The sequence below is a fragment of the Callospermophilus lateralis genome, chromosome 8 (assembly GCF_048772815.1).
Source record: "Callospermophilus lateralis isolate mCalLat2 chromosome 8, mCalLat2.hap1, whole genome shotgun sequence".
Lineage (NCBI taxonomy): Eukaryota > Metazoa > Chordata > Mammalia > Rodentia > Sciuridae > Callospermophilus > Callospermophilus lateralis.
In genome coordinates this window covers 35,967,150-35,990,201 of record NC_135312.1, presented here as the reverse complement: position 1 = coordinate 35,990,201, position 23,052 = coordinate 35,967,150, and the positions used below count along the sequence as shown (strand labels likewise).

The 23,052-nt window shown below is 33.5% G+C and overlaps 1 protein-coding gene across 3 annotated transcripts in view; it reads left to right on the top strand.

The window, feature by feature from the left end:
- The first annotated feature begins 315 nt into the window (after positions 1-315).
- Gabra2 (gamma-aminobutyric acid type A receptor subunit alpha2) overlaps positions 316-23,052 on the top strand; it is a 126,636-nt gene continuing 103,899 nt past the window's right edge. For all 3 annotated transcript variants that reach the window (XM_076864134.1, XM_076864133.1, XM_076864132.1), the window contains exons 1-2: positions 316-386; positions 2,805-2,920. In XM_076864134.1, coding sequence (XP_076720249.1) covers positions 316-386; positions 2,805-2,920 — 187 coding nt within the window. The remainder of the gene's footprint in view (positions 387-2,804; positions 2,921-23,052) is intronic.

Sequence of the window (23,052 nt, the reverse complement as noted above, 5' to 3'; positions counted from 1 at the left end):
CATGTGTGCATAGAACAATGATAAAACAGTATTTGCTGAGGATGGGGTTGGAGAAGTTCCTGGCAGAGCAAAGACTGATTTGATTACTTGGTCATCTTGCTACCCCCCTCCACCCCCACCCCCCCAAAAAAAAAGAAAAGAAAGAAGAAAAAGAAAATTCTCCTCTCCCTGCACTCAGTTCACAGAATAATTTTCATAGCATTAACTCCAATTCCCAAATGAAATGACACTGTTTGGGGTTACTTGGGTGATGGGACTGAAGGCAATTTTAAGTGTATTTTGTTTTTATTTTCCATTGCTTGGCAAAGAGAGGTGATGAAGGCGAAATTGGATATCTCCAACATGCAGTCCCTGCTGCTTGTTTTCTTGGTGTGGGATCCAGCCAGGTGAGATATTTCCTGTGTTTAACTTTTAATTCAGGGTAAAGGTGTGTTTTTGAATGCCATCAGTGCAGCTGTGACTTGTGAAAATCAGGGTGTTTTGAACAATTATTTCTCATGAAAAGGGACTGTACCAGAGAGTGAACTGTAAAGTGGCAGAAAGTATGAAAAGTTTGCTGATTCTTGTTGTTAGCAATCAAATGTAAAACTGAAAAGAAACATTTTATACAAATAATTCACTGAAAAATATCCTTTAAATGGCATATTCATACAAGGAATTGAAATGATTAAATTATAAAAACTTAAATTAAAACAAAATTCAGTAAAAAAAAAAAAGCCAAGTTTTCCTTCAAGCCAGACAGCAAAGTACCAGTTAAATGATTTGAGTTATAACTTAATGTTTTCTTTCCTGTTTTGAAGATGGTCTTGGTTCTGTTAGTCAACATAGAAAACCCAAATGATGTGTGAGTCTTAAACCTCTAGGTGGAGGTAGTATACAACTCCACAATCACAACAATAAAACAAAAAGCTTGATTTATTAATCGACTTTGCAAATTATTAATTTAGAGATCTTTTATTACTCAAATGGTTACTGTCAAAAGGAGTACTTATTTCAAATGTGTAACTAATTTTTGTTTGCCTATGCTCAACAAACATGAAATTGATTTTTTATTGCTTTCAAAAACTTCATCTTAGTTTTAGTCTTTTCTGATTTTTTTTATAATCATAGGATATGACTTACCAAATACCAGAAGAATTAAAATACAAGTTTCCTGAGAATGATCCTGTAACCATACTTTAACAAAAAAATCCCAATATCATTTAATTCCCTTTGAGTTTCATATCCATCCCAAGTAATGGTCAAAGTGTGGAAATATTTTCCAGATTTGAAGAAAATATATACTGATAAAGACAATGTAATTTGAAAAAATCTACTAGTTTAACATCTGAATATTGACTTTAGAAATAAAATATGAAATGTGACTAAAACACTTTTGAATGAAAATCTCTAGGTGAAACTTGATGACTATTTTGGGGATTAGTTTTAAAATAAGTGTAAGTAGGCAACATAGAAACTTTTGAGGCTAGAATGTATGAACTGACTTACTTACATAATTTGTAAAATGTTATTTTCATGTTAGTTTTAAAATATTTACTCTTAAAGCAACAATTACTAGAATTTAGTTATGATTATTTGATGTGTTAAGAGTATTCTTACCTACTAGCTCTGTATTCATTTAAATATAAATGGATTCTCTGAATGGTATTTTACACAATACACCTTGATCAGAAGGTAATTTACCTATTGTCTTTGATTTTTAAGGCATGAACACTCTATCCTCAATTAATAATGATTGCAAAGCCTCAGTGGTTAACTAAAATTCTCTCTACTAGTTTTCTGTTCTATATTTGACCAGAAATGTTCATGCTAGTATTTTATTCTATTATATAAATGATTCTTTTTTGGGGCCAGTAATTTAAATCTCTGAATCATGCTAAGTAAAAAAAAAAAAAAAAGGCAATGAAAAGGGACATTCTGTTTTATACATTCAGTTCCTTCTTCACCAAATTGCTGGATGTCACAAAATCAGGTCTTTGGCTTTATGATGGACAAATAATGGAGAAAATCACCGTTTCTAAACCCTTTCTCGTGATATTTTAAGATCATTTGTTCTTCCTACAAATTTATCACCATAAAAAGGTAACTGGGCATTTTAATCTTTATGTGGTCCCTTAGTCCTCTTCTGAGACCAGTCAGGAGGGACTAGCCCTCCAGGGCTCTGCAGCTGTGTGTGTTGCTGATGCCTCCAGAGCCCACCTCCACCTTCTGGCTACAGTGAAGCCTGGCACACAGCCAGAGGAGTTTCCCTGATGTCTATATTGCAGTTGGCCATTGGGTGGAGGTATACCCAAAGTAAGGAAGCAATCTTGGTTTAAAAGAGCAAAAGACATAAAAAGAAAAAGATATTTTTGAGAAAGATGGAAAAATTTTGTATCTCGAATCAGGCAATTTGTTTTCAAATTAATATTCAAAACAGTGAAGAGTTATAGCAGGAGCTTCATTGATTATTATTATTGTGACTGTGAAATAATATTACTAATAGTGTCTGCAAATGATAATCTATAATCACATTGTAATTCTAGGGAAATGGTAAGGATAACATTTAAAATGCTAAGTGGTAGAAATCTCAAATAGTTTTATCATCAAACTTCTGACAAGCTACAATGTAGTATCCATTTTTAACAGCATGTTCACCTTCCCTATAGACATACTGGTATTTACAAAGGTGAAAAAAAAAAGGAGAAAAATGAGTGGCACTTATAGTTTAGGGAGCCTTAAAATCAAATCAAGAAATAAGAGCATGGTGGCACTTGCAAAACACACATATGTGTATATATCAGCTTGTAAAATTATCTGTTTAGGTTGGTGCTGGCTAACATCCAAGAAGATGAGGCTAAAAATAACATTACCATCTTTACAAGAATTCTAGACAGACTTTTGGATGGTTACGATAATCGGCTTAGACCAGGACTGGGAGGTAAAAATATTTTCCTTTTTAAAACTCTCACAAAATAATGCCTTTAACAGGTAAGGATAATATTTCCTATTTTAATATATTTTATATCTGACTGCATTGCTGTGTATTAAAATCATAGGTAATAGGAAGTATTTATATGAACTAAACATTATCTGTGATTTTTTTCTACCTACATTATGTATTTAACATATTTTTTATAGAATGCCAAAAACCATATGAAGCCCAGACTTTCTACATGAATACTTTTCAAATTAATTAATTTCTAATAGATTAATGTTTGAATCTTAGAGTATGTTAGAGTCTGCCATTATTGAGCTGATATTCCAGTGTAATATTTTTGGTTACTTTCAGCATATTTCATAGTTGCCTGTCTCATACCAGGGTAGTTATGCAAAAATAAGAAACATAAAGAAATAAAATAATCTGAACTCTATCTCAGTAAATACACTTTTTAGGACCCTAAAATGAGTTTCTACATGCAAATATAGCATGGGTTTACCTTCAAACTTTCAGACATCTTAGCTATACATTGGTTATAAGCCTGAATTATTTGGTTGTGGCACAGTTTGATTTCAAACTTAAGCATTAATTTTCAACTCATGAAAAGAATATTTTTAATCCATGAATTTAAAGGAAATTAGGCTTGGCTAATACATAAATTTTTAATTATCTTTCAGTATTGCTAGGTGTTGCTAAAGAATTAGGTAAAATAGGGTAGGTTTATAATTACTAAAAGGATTCTTGAGTTAAAACATTCCATTCCTGATTAATTATAATATGATATACACACACACTCATATACACACACATATATATATATATATACATGCATATATGATATATGTGATATACTTAATTATACCTACATGTGATAAATACACTTATGTATCCATAATTACTAAGACATTAATTAAAAATCAAGACAAATTGATCGAAGAGTTGATACTAATCGAAGATTTACTAAGCTAGCCTGGTTATTGTCAGGTTTGGCAACTTTCTGATATTGTTACTTTAAGAGATTTCTGTTGTCTGGGGACCTATAATCAAAGTTATTTGGGAGCCTGAAGTAGGAGATTTGTAAATTTCAGGCCCGCCTCCGCAACTTAGTGAAATCCTATCTCAATGTAAAAATATAATAATAATAATTTATAAAGGGCTGAGGATGTAGCTCAGCAATAAAGCACTCTGGATTTAATTCCCAGTACCCCAACAAAATTTGTTGACTAAATACCTGAATATTTATGTGAATAATCTTTTGAAAAATGTATGTGCATATTTTACGTATGCTACATTGGTGGGTATTTGACATATTCCTTTGGAAATTGTATGTTTTGGATTGCTCAGGGGTAAGAAAAAGTCACAGGAGACCCAACTCCTTGTTAAATATTGTGGTATTCAGTCGCTATTAGTTTTTTTCACTTGAATCCCTGAATAATATCTCATTTTAAGAGAAGTAATAGGGAGGAATAATGTTCTCAAATATGACACATTATTTCCTTAAGGGAGAATTCAATAAGTTCATATATATTTAAGAAAAATTAAAATAATGTTACCTTAGTAATTAATATATCTAAGTTCATATATATTTAAGAAAAATTAAAATTATGTTACCTTAGTAATTAATATATCTAATATGCATGACTATAAGGGCTTGCCAGCTATGTTAGGATATGTGGCAATAGGCTATTGCCAAACTCATATAATAGAAGTAATTCTAGCCCAAGCCTGTCGTGATTCACGATGTGGTTTCAGATATATATTGCACTAATGCAGATTTTTTTCCTAAGGCATATAATTTATTATTTTTAAATAAATCATATGCTGTCAAAAAATATTAAGGTATTCAAGGTAGACTTTGGACTTTGTCTCTTCATATTTGTGGCTGGGTAGCAAAAATTACCTGGATTTGAATATTTCCAATGATCTCTTTGTTTTTCATTATCTCTTAAATTTCTATATTTCCATTGTTTGACTCAATTATAGATTCTAATTACTTTGTTATTTTGACCAATGCAATAAACTAAGTGTTTTTTCTTGCCTTATCAATCTTCTGATATTGAACATATGCTAAAATATCAGAGTCTTATTAGTCTTCTTTTAGTCTTATGCTGCTTTCCATATGAGACTCTCTTGATAAAATTCTTTGATGGCTTCACATTGCCTTTGGTAGTTGGTAGTTTGGGATAGTGGAAGCAACATAGGCACTGGAGGCCAATAGATAGATGTAGAATGGAGCTCTCCTCCTTCCACACACACAACACTGTGCCTTGGCCAGGTAGGGTCTGTTTCATTTTATTTAAAATGCCTTTTGTTTTATCCACCTTTTTACCTTGTAAGGTTGTCGGGAGGATTACACAAACACTAAGTGTATACAAAGCATAGGTCCCTACTAACATTTCAACAAATACCGACTCTTCCCCTCATAATTTAAATTTCTAAGTTATCAAGGCTTTCCAGAATCTACTTCTCTAGCTTCCTTTACCACTTTATCTCACCTCCCATCCAACTTGCTCTTTCATCTCTTCTATTCATTTTCTCTTGATAATTCATTCCCATCTGTTCTTTGACCTTTGGTGGAGTGATATTCCTACTCCTCTCGGCTTTTATCTAATACCTACCTTTTCCTGGAAAAATCATCTTAACACCAGTCCTCTTTGATAAAGATCTTTCTTTACTGAATTGTAGCATCCAGATTCAATTTTCTCTCTGTTGAATTTCTTTAGCAGTTTTTGGCTCTATATCTCATTGGGGACTTATTCTGTGTTATCTTGTATTATTTATTACATCTTTATATGTCTCTTGACACCATAATAAGATTGTAAGCTCATTGAGGCAATATATTGTATCATAAATTCTCTGTGATTTCAGCAACTAAATATTGATTTGCATATTGTAACTATAAAATAAATGTTGATTGCTTGATTAACTTTTCTATAATCAGTTAATCATCTGGAAAGTGGGACTACTCATATTTTGCTGACCTTCTAGTTAAAAATGTTGTGGTGATATATTGAATAACATATGACAGTATAGCTTAGTGAGAGAAACTAACTTTATCCTCTGGAGACTTAGGTAAAAACTCAGCAGTAGTATCAACTTTAAGTTGTGTAACTTGACCTCTCTGGATGCACTTTTTTATTTGAATTACCATTCTTTGGATAATATTAAACATAATGACATATGTAAAGAATTTAGCACAATAACTGGCATCTAATAGTCAATAGGTGACAACTAATAGACTTTGAAATTATTTCATACGTATTGTTGCAAACTTAAATTAACATGAGCACTTTTTTTTTGCATCCAACATTCTTAAGCTTAATGTTCAAGGAAATTACCTTTATCATTTAATTATAAGTTAGAAAAATTGTTCTTTTCACCTGACTCCATTACTTACTTACTCCATCTTACCCTAGAGGAGTTACTTAGACATTCTGGGACTTGGTATTTTCTTTGGGAAGATAGGAATAATAATATTTTATTCTGAGAGGAGGAGAGTATATTGGGATTCAGATATATGACAAAGGTTATATAATATATTAGGTTATAAAAGTTTGAGGCATTTAATGATTCATAATAATTCCTTTTAAAAATTTAAGTCAGATCACACCACTTGTCTGCTCAAAATCCTGTAATGCAGCTATATTCATTTGAAGATGATTTCTTTGGTAGCCTCCAAGGCCCAGCATAGTCTTTCTGCCATTTTTTTTAACCTTATCTCATACAACTTTAGGCTTACTAACACTGCTTAAGTCACACTGGCTTTCCCTCCTGCTCTTTAAACAAACCAGGATGCTCTCTGGAGATTTTCTCTGGCCATTTCTACTTCTGTGGGACGTCCATTGTTATCTCCCCTTTTCAAGGATGCCCACCATGACCAACCTAACACACACAAAAGTCTGCCCACTGCCTTATCCCTTTTACTCTGATGCATTTTTTTCTTTTCCCTTAACCATTTACCTTTTAATATATAATATTTGTTATTTAATATCACTATGTCATTTACTTATTTTTCTCTGAGATAAACGTAGTATCTATGAAGTCAAGGATTTTTTTCCCTGTTTTATTGCTTGCTTTATTGATAAATCTATCCTAAGCATCCAGAAAAGCGCTTCGTATTTATCAGGCAATTAAATGTCCCTTAAGTGAATTATAATTTAATTGATTTAATTAATATTTTAGGATACCATCATGAAAAGAATCAGCTAGAGAACTTATATTATCTTTAAAATCAGTGTAACAATTAAGATTTAATTACCACATTGGCCTTTGCTACTAACATCAGCATAATTTAGGTTGACTTTTTGGTGAATTGGAACAATTATTCTACCAGTCACTCAAACTCCTCACTTGAATTAGTTTCGAGTTTGCCATAAGCTAAATGTGTTATTTGGGGCAATTCATTTGTCCCATCTGTGGCTTCTTTTTTGCATCTGTGAAATGGGAGAATGGGTTGTACTTAGGCTATTTATATCTTAACAGAGATATTGCATGGATCAAGTAATTCAAAATTCTTGAAAAAGTATAATGATACATAAAATTGATCAGTAGTAATATTATTAGGAATAGCATAGGAGAAAGTTCCTAAGAACTTCTAAGAGGTAGTATTGTCTTAGAGGTAGAATTTTTTAGAAACACATCAAGAAAAATTGGTAGGACTTATGCATTCAGAAGATTTGCTTCTATATGAAATTGGAAACCTGAGATGGGATTGCCTCAGAATCTTATTGCCAAAACCTTACATTCAGATTAGCTAGAAGTAATAACTGAATCAAGTTTTCCTTTGGTCTTCATGTTACACATTAGAGCTAACCACTTGGGGAATTTTAACAGAGTAAAAGGAGCAACATTTATTTTTTTTGGATCAATTTTAAGGGGTCAATGGAAAAATAAATGTGTAGACAGGCCTTATATATTTGTGACAGCTAAAATCCACAGTGTCCAACAATGATAACTATTAGAAATGACAAGGCTTGGTATTTAAATAATAGATTCAGTCTGGAAAATCTAGATTGAGTATCATGCTTAACTACATTGAAAAGCTGTTTTCAGGAGGTTACCTATATATAATTTTTCCTACAGTGTTACTCAGAAATACTGAAGAAGCTTTATGCCTAAATTCATGGAAAAAAAGGGTCAGATCATAGTCTGAGGGTCAGTTTCTAACTATGTTCTTAGATATTTATCCTCAAGCTGTAAAGAAATGTATGATAACATGTTTCTATGAATTAAATTAATCTTAAATTTATAAAAATAAAATACACATTCACTTGGCCAAAATTAATACAAAAAAATCTGATCTTTCCCAGAACTTAAAAATGAATCTGAATTCAAGAATATTCATTATATTCCTTTATAAAGTAATGGTAAGATCAATGTCCACTTTAGATTTTGAGTTCTGTGGTCATAATATATTAGCTGCATATCATTTAATATATTAATCAGCCTCTCTTTTTGTTTTTTGTTTTTTTTGTAAAGCGGAAGTAATACTGTGTTACTTGTTGGTTTCAGGGGGTTTATTTTAAGTTTTATGTGTAAATTCTTTTACAGTGTCTGGCAATCAGAACAGGAACTCAATACAAGTAGACATTACAGATATTGCTGCTTCTTTGGTTATTTTTACTAAAAATGCAACAAAAACAGAACCCAGTGTCACCTTTAATTCTTAAGAGCTGTGACTTCTAAAATTGATAAATTTGGAGCATGTGATGCAATCTTAAAGAAAGGAGATGCTTATGTGTTTACTATTCATTCAGTCTCATTTTGTAGACACAATTTTGTAAGAATCTCTGAAAATAAAACCAGTCCCCCCAAAAAGACATATTCATTGTCCTTCATAATTATTCTCAAAATATTTGACAACTAGTAGTCATAAATTCATGAAAATTAGTTTGTCTATTAGAACAAAGTTATATTCAAACAATAAAAGCTTACTATATGACATTGATGTTGATTTTAGGGACATGAAATTGAAACATGCCCACCAATTCACCTAGGTTGTGCCAGGTACTTGATTGGCAGAATCTCTGGCTCTTGCAACCATGGAGAGTAGTATTATAATTACCTTTAGGGTGGGGGGTGGTGTTAGAGGTATCAAGCAGGAGAGAACATGCTGGAAATAGTTTTAATTCTCAGTATGTAGAGTTGAGGAGGTGAGGGGAAAATAGAGGAAAGGTGTTTGCAATATGTCTAGAAAGGGAGTGACTGAGCTAAGCTGAGGTATTAAGCAGCTCTAGTCTCAGATGGAGGCAGGGTAAGCTCCAGATGTTGAGGTCACGGCATCTTTGAAAAGCTGTGATGTTTGGCATTTTGCTCATCCAGGCAGCTGCAGTGGGGGCTGATCCTCCTGCAAAGGCATCAGGCAGCTGAGACTCTAGTCTCCTTTCCCATCTGACTCAGACTCCTGGGGTCTCCAAGAAAGGCTGAATCAGGATAACCTACTGGGTAGGCATAAGAATATTTCAGAGCTGGACCCAATAGTGCATGCCTGTAATCCCAGAGGCGGTGAGGCTGAGGCAGGATGAGCTCAAGTTCAAAGCCAGTCTCAGCAACTTAACAAGAGGCTCTAAGCAACTTAGTGAGACCCTGTCTCTAAATGAAATACAAAAAAAGGGCTGAAAATGTGATTCAGTGATTAAACATCCCTGGATTCAATCCCTGGTACCATCATCATCATCATCATCAATATAATATTCAGACCCTTTCCCATGCTCTGCACTGGATTTATCCACTTGAGTCTGCCTAAAAGATCAGAAGGAGCATATCACTTGAGATTTCAATGAGTACAAAAATGGAAACAATTGGAAAGATTTCACACAGGTGTGTAAATAGCTTTCAATCAAAGAGTACATGACTGATATCAAGTCATTTGTCATCTCTTATTTATTTAACGTTATTTTGTGGGAGGAAGGGCATACAGAAAGCCAAAGCCACTGGCTGCCTGAAATGGCATGTCACTGTACATTGTAGACATGGCTTTTCATAGTCAGTTCTTTCAGTTTTGTCCAAGGCTCTCCTACTTCTATCTGGCTTGGAAATAATACACTGATGGGCTTCCTCTTAGTGTATGCCAGGTTAAAGCAGAAATGTAATAATGTATAGCTTTTGGGATTTTTTTTTTTACTTAAATGCATAACTAGCAAGCCTTTAGCATTTTTCACACATTCACTAACACTGTCCATTGCTTTACACACTCTCTGCTGCACAATGGTACCTAGACTTCTTTCAAAATGGCTATAGTGAAGTGGCTTTGCAGAACTTGTCCCATTTGTTGTTTTAAATAGATACATAATCTGTGATGATTTTACAGGAAAGGCAGATGGAATGTACGACAGCACTGGCATAGGTTGGATTAAATAGTGGCACTCTCTCCCCATATGGTCACTCTCAGGCAAAATTGACAGTGATGTCATTGAAGCACATGAACCAGAAAATACCCCCATGTCTTAATGAGCCAATGCCAATGCTAGGACTTTCTCTTTCTCTCTGTCTCTCTGTTTCTCCCCTCTCTCTCTCTCTCTCTCTTTATATATATATAAATATATATATATATACACACACACACACACACACATACATACATACATATATATATATATATACATACACACATACATACATATATATGTATGTATATGTATTATATGTAATATATACATTATTAACAGCAGTCTGTCCTTTCAAATGCTAGAAAGATGTTGCCCTCTGTCATAATTTTTAGGGATTCATATTTTGTCTCTTTATTCATATTTTGGCACTAGCATGCTTCACTAACTCGATTTTTTCCTTCTAGCACTTTAACTCACATGCAGTGAAAGTTTTCTCCCCCTGATCCTTTAATACACGGTGAACCATAGGCATGAACATAGGCATGAACAATCCATTTGTTTTAGTGTTATTTTTTGATTGCTACAACTCATATTGTAGAAATCTCCATTGATAGAGAAGGATGGCCAAAGGAACAGCTTGGTCAGTCAGCAAGTCATTACTGTTCAATGTGTTAACATGAAAAGAGTCAAATGAAATTATTCTAGCATTGCATTCCTTAACCCATGTGGATTGAAGGCATGTGATGTGCCAGGCACTCTGCAGGATATAAAGATGTATTAGGTACAATGTTTGTCTCCCAGACAAATAGAAAAGAAATCTCTTAGAAAGCAGATAACACATGTGCATTATCAAACAGGTTTCATTATCACACATATCCCATGAAAAGAACATGCTGTTGAAATCTAGAGATGCAAGCAATCTCTTTTGCTTGTACCAGAGTTAGTCAAGTTCTGTAGCTATAAGTACAGTTCAGGCATTCAAATGTTTCTTACTAAGGGCTGAAGTTGCTGGGTACTATTTTAGATGATGTGAATACTATGATGAAAAAGATCCAGTCTTTGCATAAATTCAAATCACACTATATTTTGGCTGTTTTTGCCTTTTACGTGTCCTAGACATTGATTTATTCTTTCCCTTCTTAATTAGGAATACTGTATAATCACTGTATGTTTTCTTCATTGAACCAAAAGCTTTCTTTCAGAAAGAGAAGAGTGATTTCTGGTACATTTGCTGGCAGGCTGTGAATTATGATATCAGCAGAAGAGTGTGATACCCAGAGCTCACGACTGTCTGTGTCCACAGCTGGTGTTGAGTGTGTTCATGTTAAGATGGCATTCTCAAAGGTGCTAAGGCAAGCGTTAACTCCAGTTGAAACTTCTAGATGCTTCTGTTATCTTCTTAGGGAAAAATATATATTCTGTCTTATTTTACTGTGGTTTAAGCTACAGGTAAATAAAAATAAACCACATATTCATTGCAAAATTTAGTGCATTTACAAGGAATACTATAGTGAGCACTAAATTTACTTTCTTCAATAATGATTTGACATAGTACAAAATTCTGAAAACTTGTTTCTAACTTGACTTTCCCTCATTCTTTGAGGTATAGGTCTAATCAATACAAATAAGATATGATAAAAAAATTGATATTTACATATCAAAAGATTTTATATAGAAGCCCATTAAATTGAAGATATCTGCATAACAAAAGATGCAGATCCACCCCAATTCTCCATTGGATTTTTCATTTAAAGAAACTACAATTAGGTAGTAATTTAATTTTCATATCTTTGAATGTTTTGTTTTTATATTCAGATAACTAGCATATAGAAAAATGAGTTAATTTTCATACTAATTTAGATATGAGTTAAATTTATTTTAGTTTTACATTCCTTCTTATTTATTTCAGCATTTAAAACATAAGGTTTCACACAAAATTTTTAGAAATGGTACTCTTTTATAGGAGCATTCTTTTTAGAAATATCTTTATTAACATTTAGGATGTCAGTAACTTTTTAATGGAATAAGTGAAAAATGTTCCAGGAACAGGTATGATGGCCTTCTTTCTATATAGAAATATTTTGGAATTTGTAGAGGATATGTTACTAATATTACTAATTACTAATTTGATTTAAAGCATAACAAGAAAGGTAAAGTTTTCCTGCTTTTGATATTTAGTATGCATATAATATCCATAGAACAATATGTCAAAAATAAGAAAATTGCTCTTTTCAACTTTTTGTGAAGATAGTTGTAAAGTCTAGTAACTATTGCGACTATTTTAAGGATGTGGTATAATGAGTAGTCTGATTGGGTTTCCTCTATAATAAGAGTAGTAGAGTTAGATCATAAAGTTAAGGAAGGTTGAAAAATGGATTAAAATTACCAGTGTTTCCTAATCTCATTTAAAATTCCATTATCTAGATTGTATTTTATAGTGATACTTAGAGTAGTTCAGTAAGTATCAGGGAGGTACTTGGCTTCCATTAATGTGGTAAAAGAATCAGGTGCTTTTAGAATATTGTGTGTTAAATCCTTGCCAGGATAGAAAAGAACCTTAGACTTGAATTGGAATAGTTTGTAGGAGGAAGAAGACGCTACTGCGAAAGTTTTAGAAAGAGATGAAAGTTTCCTGTTTAATCTTAATTACTCATTAGAAGATTTTAGAGATTGAAGCTGATGATGCCAAGTTCCTACTCAAATCTTGTGGGGTGGGAGAATCCAAATTGTTTAACTATATAAACATTTTAGAAGTTGTTACAACAGAATTAACAAGCCATAGTCAGAGTTGTGGTAAATGGAACAAGTTCATTGTTGTTGCTATGATTATGTAAGAGAAACTCTTCAAATTCTCAAGAAATGAAACAGTGGACTAAATGTCAGCCAGGTTTAGAAGGAAGATTAAAATTTTCATGTCAAGAGAGGAAGTCTTAATTAAAAGAAAATGGATCTGGAAAACTGATATTTAGGCTGAGTAGAGGGAAATATGGGAGGATAGATTTAATTAGTAATCTAGGGCATATAAAGGTAATTGTCAGAGCAACAAATGTGAAGCTGATGGTTGTGCTTGAAAGAATAGCAAAATCATTGTCTAATAGATGAGAAAGTAAGAGAAACTTCAGAAAATTGAGAGACTAAGTAGGGTGGGCTTCCATGATGAAGATATTATGAAAATTGAGGGTAAACAATGTGGAATCACTTTTAATGAAGTGGTCATTGGAGCTTTACTAAGAGAACCGTAAAGTACCTTCATAACAAAAGCTTAAAACTGAGTGTCCTTTTATTATTTTGAGTAGCTTTTGGCTTAGTAACAATTTTACAGAATTGGGAAATCAATGATAACTAACCAGAAATGTGTATAAGGAACCATATTATTAGTAATGCATATATTAAAATGTGTCACCATTTAAATAGATTAAATAAAAAATTGTTGACATTTTTTACTGGAAAACGTGTCCAGTAAACAGGGAACCTTTCATCTATTTATGCATCAGAATAAACAGTATCTGGATTCTTAAGAGGAGATAATGAGGCTGACATAGCAATAAGGAGAATTTTGCTGTTGCAGAAGAATTCCTTTTAACTGTCATTCTTTTCTGCTTGCCAGATAATCTGAAGGGCTCTTGGAGGTATTTTTGGCTGCCACTGAACTGAAGGGCTGACTCATAGTTTTAGCAGGGAGGGTCGCTTAGGATTTACGCTACTCTCTGAAATACAGGCGTGATGAAACCCAGGGGATCCAGCTGCTGACTCAGGATGGAGACAGTTATGTCTAGGTGCTTATTAAACTGATGCTGCTTGTCTTTGTCCTTCTCCTTTAGCTGCTACCACGCCCAATTTTGTCTGTCATTTTTGGCGACTGCTTCTACTGCAGGCATCACCCTTTTAGACTGCCACCAGTTGCAGGGAGCAGCTGCAATTTCAGCCTTTGTTGTCATGGCCTTGGAACAGCCTAGATGTTAAACAGAAATCTATCAACAGATAAGGAAAGGTGGGCAGGTGCGTGTTTAAGTGAGTGGATGTGAAATTTAGTGGGGCGGAAAGCAGATGTCTCTTCATCAAAACCGTTCCCTTGAGGGAACTGTTTTGTGGTCTGTCATCTCTGTCATTTTCCCCACCCGCTTAGACGTGATGATGTGACACTTACATACTTCTGTCTGAAGACATATGAAGAGGACTAGCTCTTAGGAGTTGTTTTTTTATACTGCAAGTATAACGCCAATTGGAAACAAAAGAAACTTTGCCCTCCAACATTGGAATCAAATAACTAAAGACAGCCAAAAGAAGAATATCAAGGTGGCCTTTATCAATCAGGAATGTTTTTTTGCTAAAAGTAACAGAAAAAATCCAACTACAGTGACTTTGTTGAGGTTCAGGTTTTTTTTTTTTTCTTTTTTTTTTTTTCCCATAAACAGGAAGTCTAGTGGGAGGTAGCTTCCAGCACGGAGTTCTTAAATGATAGCATGAGGGACACAGATTCTTCGTTTTTCCACCCTCTTCTTTAATGTTTACTCTGTCTTTATGCTTGTCGCCTCTTGATCCCAGGATTACTACTTTAGCTACAGCTGTCCTCTCCATGGTGAGGTGGGAAGAAAAAGAAGGGATGTCACCAGGTCTACATGTTTCTTTTATTTATAAAGAATATGATGCAGAGAAGATGGGAGGACCTTGAAGTGCTTTATATATATATATATATAAATAAAGGTATTTTCTGATAATGAAGAATTCACAATTTTATTTCTAGAGGCTGGTGGTGATAAACCTTATTTTTGGCTGAGTATAATCATAGACATATTTATTCATTATGATAGACTTTTATAAAATTGATGGTAACTATTAGATTAACAATTAATTTCAGTGGATTGACTATGTAATATTAAAGATAAGTTCTCTATCTAGTCATGAGAACCCATGGTTATATCACATTCTATATCTATCTGTATATTAAAAAATAAAATGTTGTGGTAGTATTTGCTGTGACAAAAATATGTTGGATATTGTAGTTAACCAGTTATTGGGGAAAAACCTGATATTAATATTGTGAACTAAATATGCCCACATAGTTTGATCATGAGTTAATTTAAAACAATATGTAAATGTCAATATAACATTCTGGTAAATAAGATTTTACCACACATGAAATCTTGGGGGCAAAATAATAGTAGAACTTTCTCTTATGTTCCTTTTAGGATGTTTAAATTTTCCTTTTGGGGAGATAAAAATGTTGTTTTCAAAACGAGACCATGTAAGGTTTATATTAGAATGTCTGATAAAAATTAACTTATTGAAACATAGAGTATCCTAAATTGCCAAAGAAACTAATGGTATTTTTATTTTAAAGATTTGCTAAGAGGGAAATGGGAGTTTCATTTTATCAGAGGAAATTGTCATGGAAACACAATAAATAAGAATTTTAAAAAACCCACTTGTTTATACATGAAAAACTCTTTAAAAATTATAGCTTTGTTACCATTGACAAACTAATTATTATTTCTGTGCCTCAGTTTCTAAAACATGAAGATGAGAGAACTGTAGCCAGTGACCTGCAATGATTCTTTCATTACAAATTTCTTCCATTTTTCTGTGGCTTGTTTCAAAGCAAATAGAGTAGAAAATAAGGTTCTTGGAACAGAAGTCTAAAACCAGTATTTTTCTTCCTTGCAGAGAAAGACAGTATGTGGCTGAATCTAAGCATGCAGAATAAGGCTTCTGAGTCCTGAAATGTGTCCAGCCTTGAAGCATACAAAGGCTGCCTTGGTTTTCTGACACCTAACAATTAGGAGCTTGTACAAAACTGAATTCTTCCATTGCATGAAAATTCCGGTTAACAGCTTCTCTTAAAGCAGAGTCAGGTTTAATGATAAATTGATTTGTACAACTGAGGTATTAACAAATGTCCCAAGTGACATTCATCACTATTTCTGAACCTTGCTCTGCACTGTATGTGTGGTGTGGATAGCAACCAGCCCCCTACTCCCTCCCTTTACTCCCCTGCTCTGTTTGGCATCCTAAATCTGCTACCTCTTGAAACTCACTCTTTTTTCCTCTGCTCCCCCACTCCTCCCTTTAGTTTTCATTTTGCAGTTTTTCCTTATCTGCTCTCTTAAGTGTGGATGGGCCTCAAAGTTCTATACTTTTAACTTGTGTTGATTTCCACTTTAATGATTTTTCCAGAATGATTCCATACAATCCTAGAACCTCAAATAGTAACCCCTCGTGTAGCTAATTCAAATTTTTCAAACCCTCGTCCATATGTGTTTTTTTGATATAAATTTGCTGGTTATCCCCCAGATGAGCTCCCTTTTCTGACCACCCACTCCTTTCAGGATCAAGTCCAGAATACTTGGAATGGCCCGGATGGCTGCTGGCCTTGTTTGCGCTCCCAGCCTCATCTCTCATTACTCATCTGTTTTGCTTGTGGTGGTCCAGATGCACTGACCTCGTTTCAGTTTTTATTTTTTAATGCATCTGGCTTCCTTAGCCTGTGGGCCTTTGTACAAGCTGTTGCTTCTGCTGGGAACATATTTTCTTTTCTTCGTGTTCTGACTTAGATGTCGCTATGTTCTAGAAGCCTAACATGACTGCCACCCCCACTCACATACACACAAGGGCACACGCACTCACATTCTCACGTCCCTGTATGAAACAAATCAGCCAGTACTATATTGGGCATAATCTTGAAGCTCTGTTTCATGACTCTAAGATTTCTAAAGGTTTTGTCTGGTACTGTATCCTCAGTATCATATATATTTCTTGGAGATAGATAGTAATTATAGTATTTATTGAATAGACAAACAGGGAGCTATCCTTTTTCATATGTGAATTTCTGAACTGCAACTTCTAGGTTTTAAACTCATAATGGTGCCAACTGAAACTGCTTTTTATCCTGTGGTTCTCTTGCATGGTTCATGCTATTGATATTTGTCAAGCTGGAAAAGCTAAAAAAATAATAATAATAATTTTTCAAATCCTCTTTACTCCTACTCAGTCTCCTGACTCTGATCCTGCTTTCCTTTAATCCACAGGTATCAATCTGCTTTATTGGCCTCCTTTGTTTTAAAATAAATAATTAACTTAAAATGTTTAAAAATCAGGACATGTCCAACAAAAATGTGGATTTGTTTCTTCTTCTAAAAATAACAGATCTGGTGATTGCAGGTGAAATTCCCAATGATAGTAATTCATTGAAAGTGGGTAATAGCTCCCCTTGTTACAGTAGTCTACATTGGGCCAGAGATCTCATTAGTCCATGTTCCTCAGTCAAATTAATTATTTAACCAGCCTGTATTGTGCTGATCAAAAGAAACACATGAGTGTATAAACCTAACCTTATCCTTCTTTTCATGTTGCAAGATTTCTAATTTTTAATTAGATTTGATTATGTAAATTTTTTTTTGTTCAAGATTCTTCAATCGTTTTCCTTTTTCTTTCTCCCCCAATTTAGAGTATAATCTCTGTTTACTGTAACTTTAAAGAATCTGAATGAACAAGGGGACTCAAATTCAAGTGCTCCCGTAAATAGGACAAATAAAGAAATGAGTTGAGTTTTTGGAGGCTGGAGAACTGGGGATATATTTCTTGTATGAAGGGAGCTAAATTTTATCTGATTAATGATACCTAAGTGTTGGAAGCTAGAGTTTCCAGATATTCCGATTATTTTTCAAATATTTTTTGGAAATCTTGACTTTTATGGGAAGTTCTTTAATTTTTAAAGGACAACCAATTCTAATTCAGATGAAAACTGAACTTTGTGCTTCCCAAACAAAACATACTGTGAATATTATTTTATAGCCTTTAGTACTAAACAAAGATTTTTGTTTCTGTTTTTTCATGCAGGGTATGAAGGAATCAATTGCAGAACTTGTTAAATGAAATTGAACAAAGATTCTTTGGTCCCAGGACCTACATTTCCTCAACTGTTCTTGATTTGAATCATCTGTATTTATGTTTCTGGTTTAAAGTGGTGCTTTCTCCCTTCTTTCAGCCATAGTACTTTACTTGTATCCTTTTAAATTAAAAGGAAAAAAAAAATGTGTGTAGTAATATTGGTCTCTTGCCAGTGAGGTTGCTTAGCATTTTCAATAACCTCCAGAAAGAGCTTTCTTTTTATCTCTTCTTCTTAGGAGCTGATTCTCAGTTTGATAAGGTCAAGGACGTACTACTTTTTTCCTTTCCTTTTCTTGTTTCAATAAGCAAATTATTCAGAGTAAACTGGCTTATGCTGTAGTAACAAGTATCCAGTTCCATTTCTCTCTCATGGTCCTTGCTCATGACCCAACATTGCTCAGTGAGGTTGGTTGGATGTGTAGGGATTAGTGCTCCTTCATGTCATCTTCACTGAACATTTCAAGTAGATGAATTTCCTCCATCTAAGTAATTGTTGATCATGCTGACTAGGGCAGACGTGTGGCCAGATACATACTGTTAATCAAGACTTCTGCCAGATGTGATACAAACTCACTTCTGATCAAATTCCATTGTTGAAAGGAAGTAGCACAGATGTGTTTAACTTCAGTGGGACCAGAGAAGTGCAACCCTGTCATTAACCCAGATGCAGAAATGGAAATACTTGGCAAGTAGTTAAAAGACTGTCCCATTTAGCAAAAAGGACCCATTTATCAGGTGTAGGTCCTCTTCAGTAGTAGCTAATCATAGAACTGCTTGATGACACAGGTTTCATCTTATTTTAAGATATATAATTTTACAGCTATGTTTTTTTTGTGCATAGTGTTTATGGAATTAATTGTTATGGTTTCTTTGGACACAGTTGATTTTATATACCTTCGAAGTCTTTTCCCTAGCTCCCTGGAATAAAAACTTTCCCATTTGGGCTGTGAAGACATAGTCCCAGTTGCAAGTATTTGAAGTGTTAACCTAAAAATCTCAATCTCTGTGACAGTAATTGCCAGGGAGAGTGAAACTTAATGGAAAAGGAGCAGAAACCATGTCTTTCTAGTTTGGGGCTGTGTCCTCAATGCCTGGCACATAATACTCAGAATTCACTGTTGGTCAATTGATACATATGTGAATATAAATGCATAAACACATCTGTACTGTGGATAGCAACTTATTTGGGTTACCAGATTCATTTCTGGCATTTAACATTTTTATTTCTGAATTTTAATGGTTTAGACTTCTGACATCGCTAATGATGAGTCATCCTTTTCAGAAACGATGATTGATAGATGGGTTCAACTGCTATGCTGAATGTTAAATTCAGTAGCACATAAAATTAGACTCACTAGAATGAGCTTGAATTTAATAGAGTGAGATGGACTTATTCATAGGTCTCACTGTTACTGAATATCAGACCATATGAACAACGATCATGAACAAAGGTTCCATATTTTCTGTTCTCTGTAGGATGTATAGCACGGCATTGTAACACCAAATGAGAGATCTAGAAGAGCCATTGATTGAATATGATAGAAAGAAGAGCAGAACTACAACATCCTGAGTAACATCAGCCTAAGTGTGTTTCTATATTGAGATTGTGCACAACAATTATTAGTTGCATGTGGACCATTTAAATATTTCAGTTGTATCACAGAAGGCATCTAATTAAATATTATAAAATAATTCAAATGACACTAAATTAATAATTATGTATAACATATTTTTGAGTTCCAGGTCCAATTTAGGCACTTTACTTATGATTTAAGAGTTATTGTAAGTCCTTTTAGGTAGATGAATTTGATGACTCCTCACTTTACAAATAAGAAAATGAAAACCAGAGACAAATTACTTGTCCTTTCACTCAGTTATTTTGTGTTAGATATAGAATATTCCACCTAATGCATCTTTTTCAAGAAACTTTATCCAGAGTCTCATCAATAGGGAATTCAGAACCACCAAATCCAACAGAGATAGTGAATGGCAACAATTATAGCTATTCCTGCCTTGGGAAACAGACTGGAAGTTACTTTTCATTATATTTGTGTAATCATTTGACTCTGGGTATGTACGTCTGGGAGGAAAAAGATATGTATAGCCCTCCTATTTAACCTGCTTTGAGGTTTTCATCATTGCTTTTCTTGGTCAGCCTTGACTTTGATGTATGTCCAAGATCAGGATTTACATGAAGGGACAGAAAGGGTTTGTAGAAAATCTCCTAAGTCATTATGAGTTAAAGCAGAATCTTTGTCTCTTATTCTGCTGATAGATCTTTCCTCACTTGATGTGAATCAGAGCTTTTGGTATTATTTTGTTCAAGAAAGCTAATGAAGAGGACACAAGAAGACCATGTATTATAGGGAGATAATTCTAACATTACTTGATACATAATAAATTGGTACTTATTTTGTGGAGTTAATAAAGGCAATGATATAATCACTCATATAAATATCAACTGTAATCAACTTATTATAAGTAATATTAAAATATGCACATGAAGGAAGAATAAGTATATGAAAGTCAAAAAAATGAAAGTATATTAAATATAAGACGCCTTTTCCTAGGTGCATTGGTTTGACTGCTTCATTGTTCTTATTCAACCCTTGTTAATCTTATAAGATACTAATATACTTTGGAAAGAGATGAGGCTTTAGAGACTAATAAACTAGGGTTTATATTTTGGTTCAAACATGCTTTTTTAAAAATATAGTTTTAATAAACATTAGTCTCCTTCTTTAAGCATTAGTTTCTTTTTTAGTTAAAAAAAAAACAGTAGGTATAAAATATAACATTCATAGCAAGGTTACAAAGTTTAAATGAAATCACATGTGTAATGTTCCCATCAAAGCGCCTGGTGTGTGGTAGGTCTTTATTAGTGGCCAACTTCCCACATGCCCCTTGATTCTTGCTAATATTCCATAATATAAAGATGTTTTCACAACTTGGTAAATAATAGGTTAAATGGGAGATCCTTTAAAAACTGGATATGAGGTAGTAGTTTTCATTACGAAATTCTTGGAGTTTGGTGATCTTTATGTAAGCACTGATCCTAGGGTTACCTGTGATTAAACTTTTCTTTTGTGGGATCCTTGCCAGTAGAAGTCAGTCACAGAATTCTCTATAGAATCTGTGAATTGCTTGGTATTTCTTGTCATATGTTGAGGAATGCTGACTTTCAAAGATTACCTCTGTGAAGTGCAGAACCAAACAGGAAAATCGGTGTTTCTGAGAAAACCTGAGCAAGCAAGTAAATGAAAATGTAGCTTCTTCAGGCTTTTCTCTAGAAATGCAAACTCCATTAATACATTGATCTCCTATGAATAAATATAGCTAGACATTAGCAATATAATAACATGAAAAATTTTGATAGGTTTCTAATCACAGTTACTTATGATTTTCCAAAGTTTGAAATGGTAATTTTAAAAAATAATTAAAAATATTATACAATAGTCAATTATTAAGAATGGTAAAAAAAAAAAAAAAAAAAAAAAAAAAAAAACTACTGAAGTAGACAAAATTTTAAGATGGCCCTGCCCCAAAGGTTCTTGTCACATGTTTTACATGTCCTGTATAGACCTTGGGATTGTCTATCTCAGTCTCACCATAACCTTTTGTTTTAGGGCACAGTTGTCTTGAAGAAAGGGAGGTCTTAACCAGGTAGTCTGTTCTTATCACACGAGTTCTTTTAAATTTGGATCAAAAGATCAGAAACAAAGAAGTCAGAAATATTTGAACATAAGTGAGATTCTCCACTGCTGGGTGAGGTCACCTGGCAAAGAATGCAGATAGCCTCTGGGAGATGAAATTTGACCACCAGTAAGGAAGATGGGAATCTTCCATCTACAGCTGAAAAGAACTGGGTTTGGCTAACAGGATGGAGCCTGGAAGCTGAGTCTTCCCCAGAGGTTTCAGAAAGGAACACACCCAATCAATAACTTGATTTCAGCCTAGTAAGACCCTGAGCAGAGAACCCATGGAGACTCTGAGGTATTTCTCACCAACCGAATAATTTGCTAATAAATAGATATTGCTTTACACCACTATATTTGGAATTATTTGTTACATAGTAATAGATAGCTAACACAACTTTCATTGGTAATTTTTAAAATTACCATTTTTATTCAGTGTTTGACCTATGCTAGGCATAGTATAACTTAGAGACATCATCTATGTTTAAAAATACTATGAAAACATTGATAAAAATACTGTCAGATAGGTGGTATGAGTCCTTTAACAGATGAGAAAGTTGAATCTCATACAAGTTAAATAATGGTCTCAGAATCACGAAGTAATAAGTGTATAAATCAGAAAATAGTTTAGATTTCTCTAATTCCAAGTCTGGGGTATTGTATGCCCCTTAATTATGTAGAAACAGATATTTTATGAAGGTAATAGCATGTCATGTACAGAATGAGAAGACATTGATGTCACACTCAACCGATAAACTGTCTCATTTCTAAACCCTCAACAAAAGATTGAGAAAAAAATTTCACTTTATTTTTTATATGGCAAGATTACTACTGTGATAGAGTTTGAAACCACATCTCTTGACTGCACTTTTCTTTAAAACTGTTATGGAAGAATTGAATCATATCCAGAATTTTTTTTTATGTCAGTTGAAATTCAAACTTGTCATTAATCTGAGTAAAATTACATAGTTCAAAATGACTAATTTGTAAAGTGCATTATTGATACATTCATCTTTAATTTCTTTTTTATTAATCTTGTATATGTCAAATATATGCCTTTTAAGGCTATTTTAAGGTTTTTAATTGTTTTGTGTCTTAGTATATATTTTATAACATTCTCAGAATATTAACTTTATAGCTAAATGGCAAAACTATTAAATAATAGGAATTCTATATAGTAAAGTCCTTTTTTCTGTAAGCATTTAATTGAAAAATTATTCAT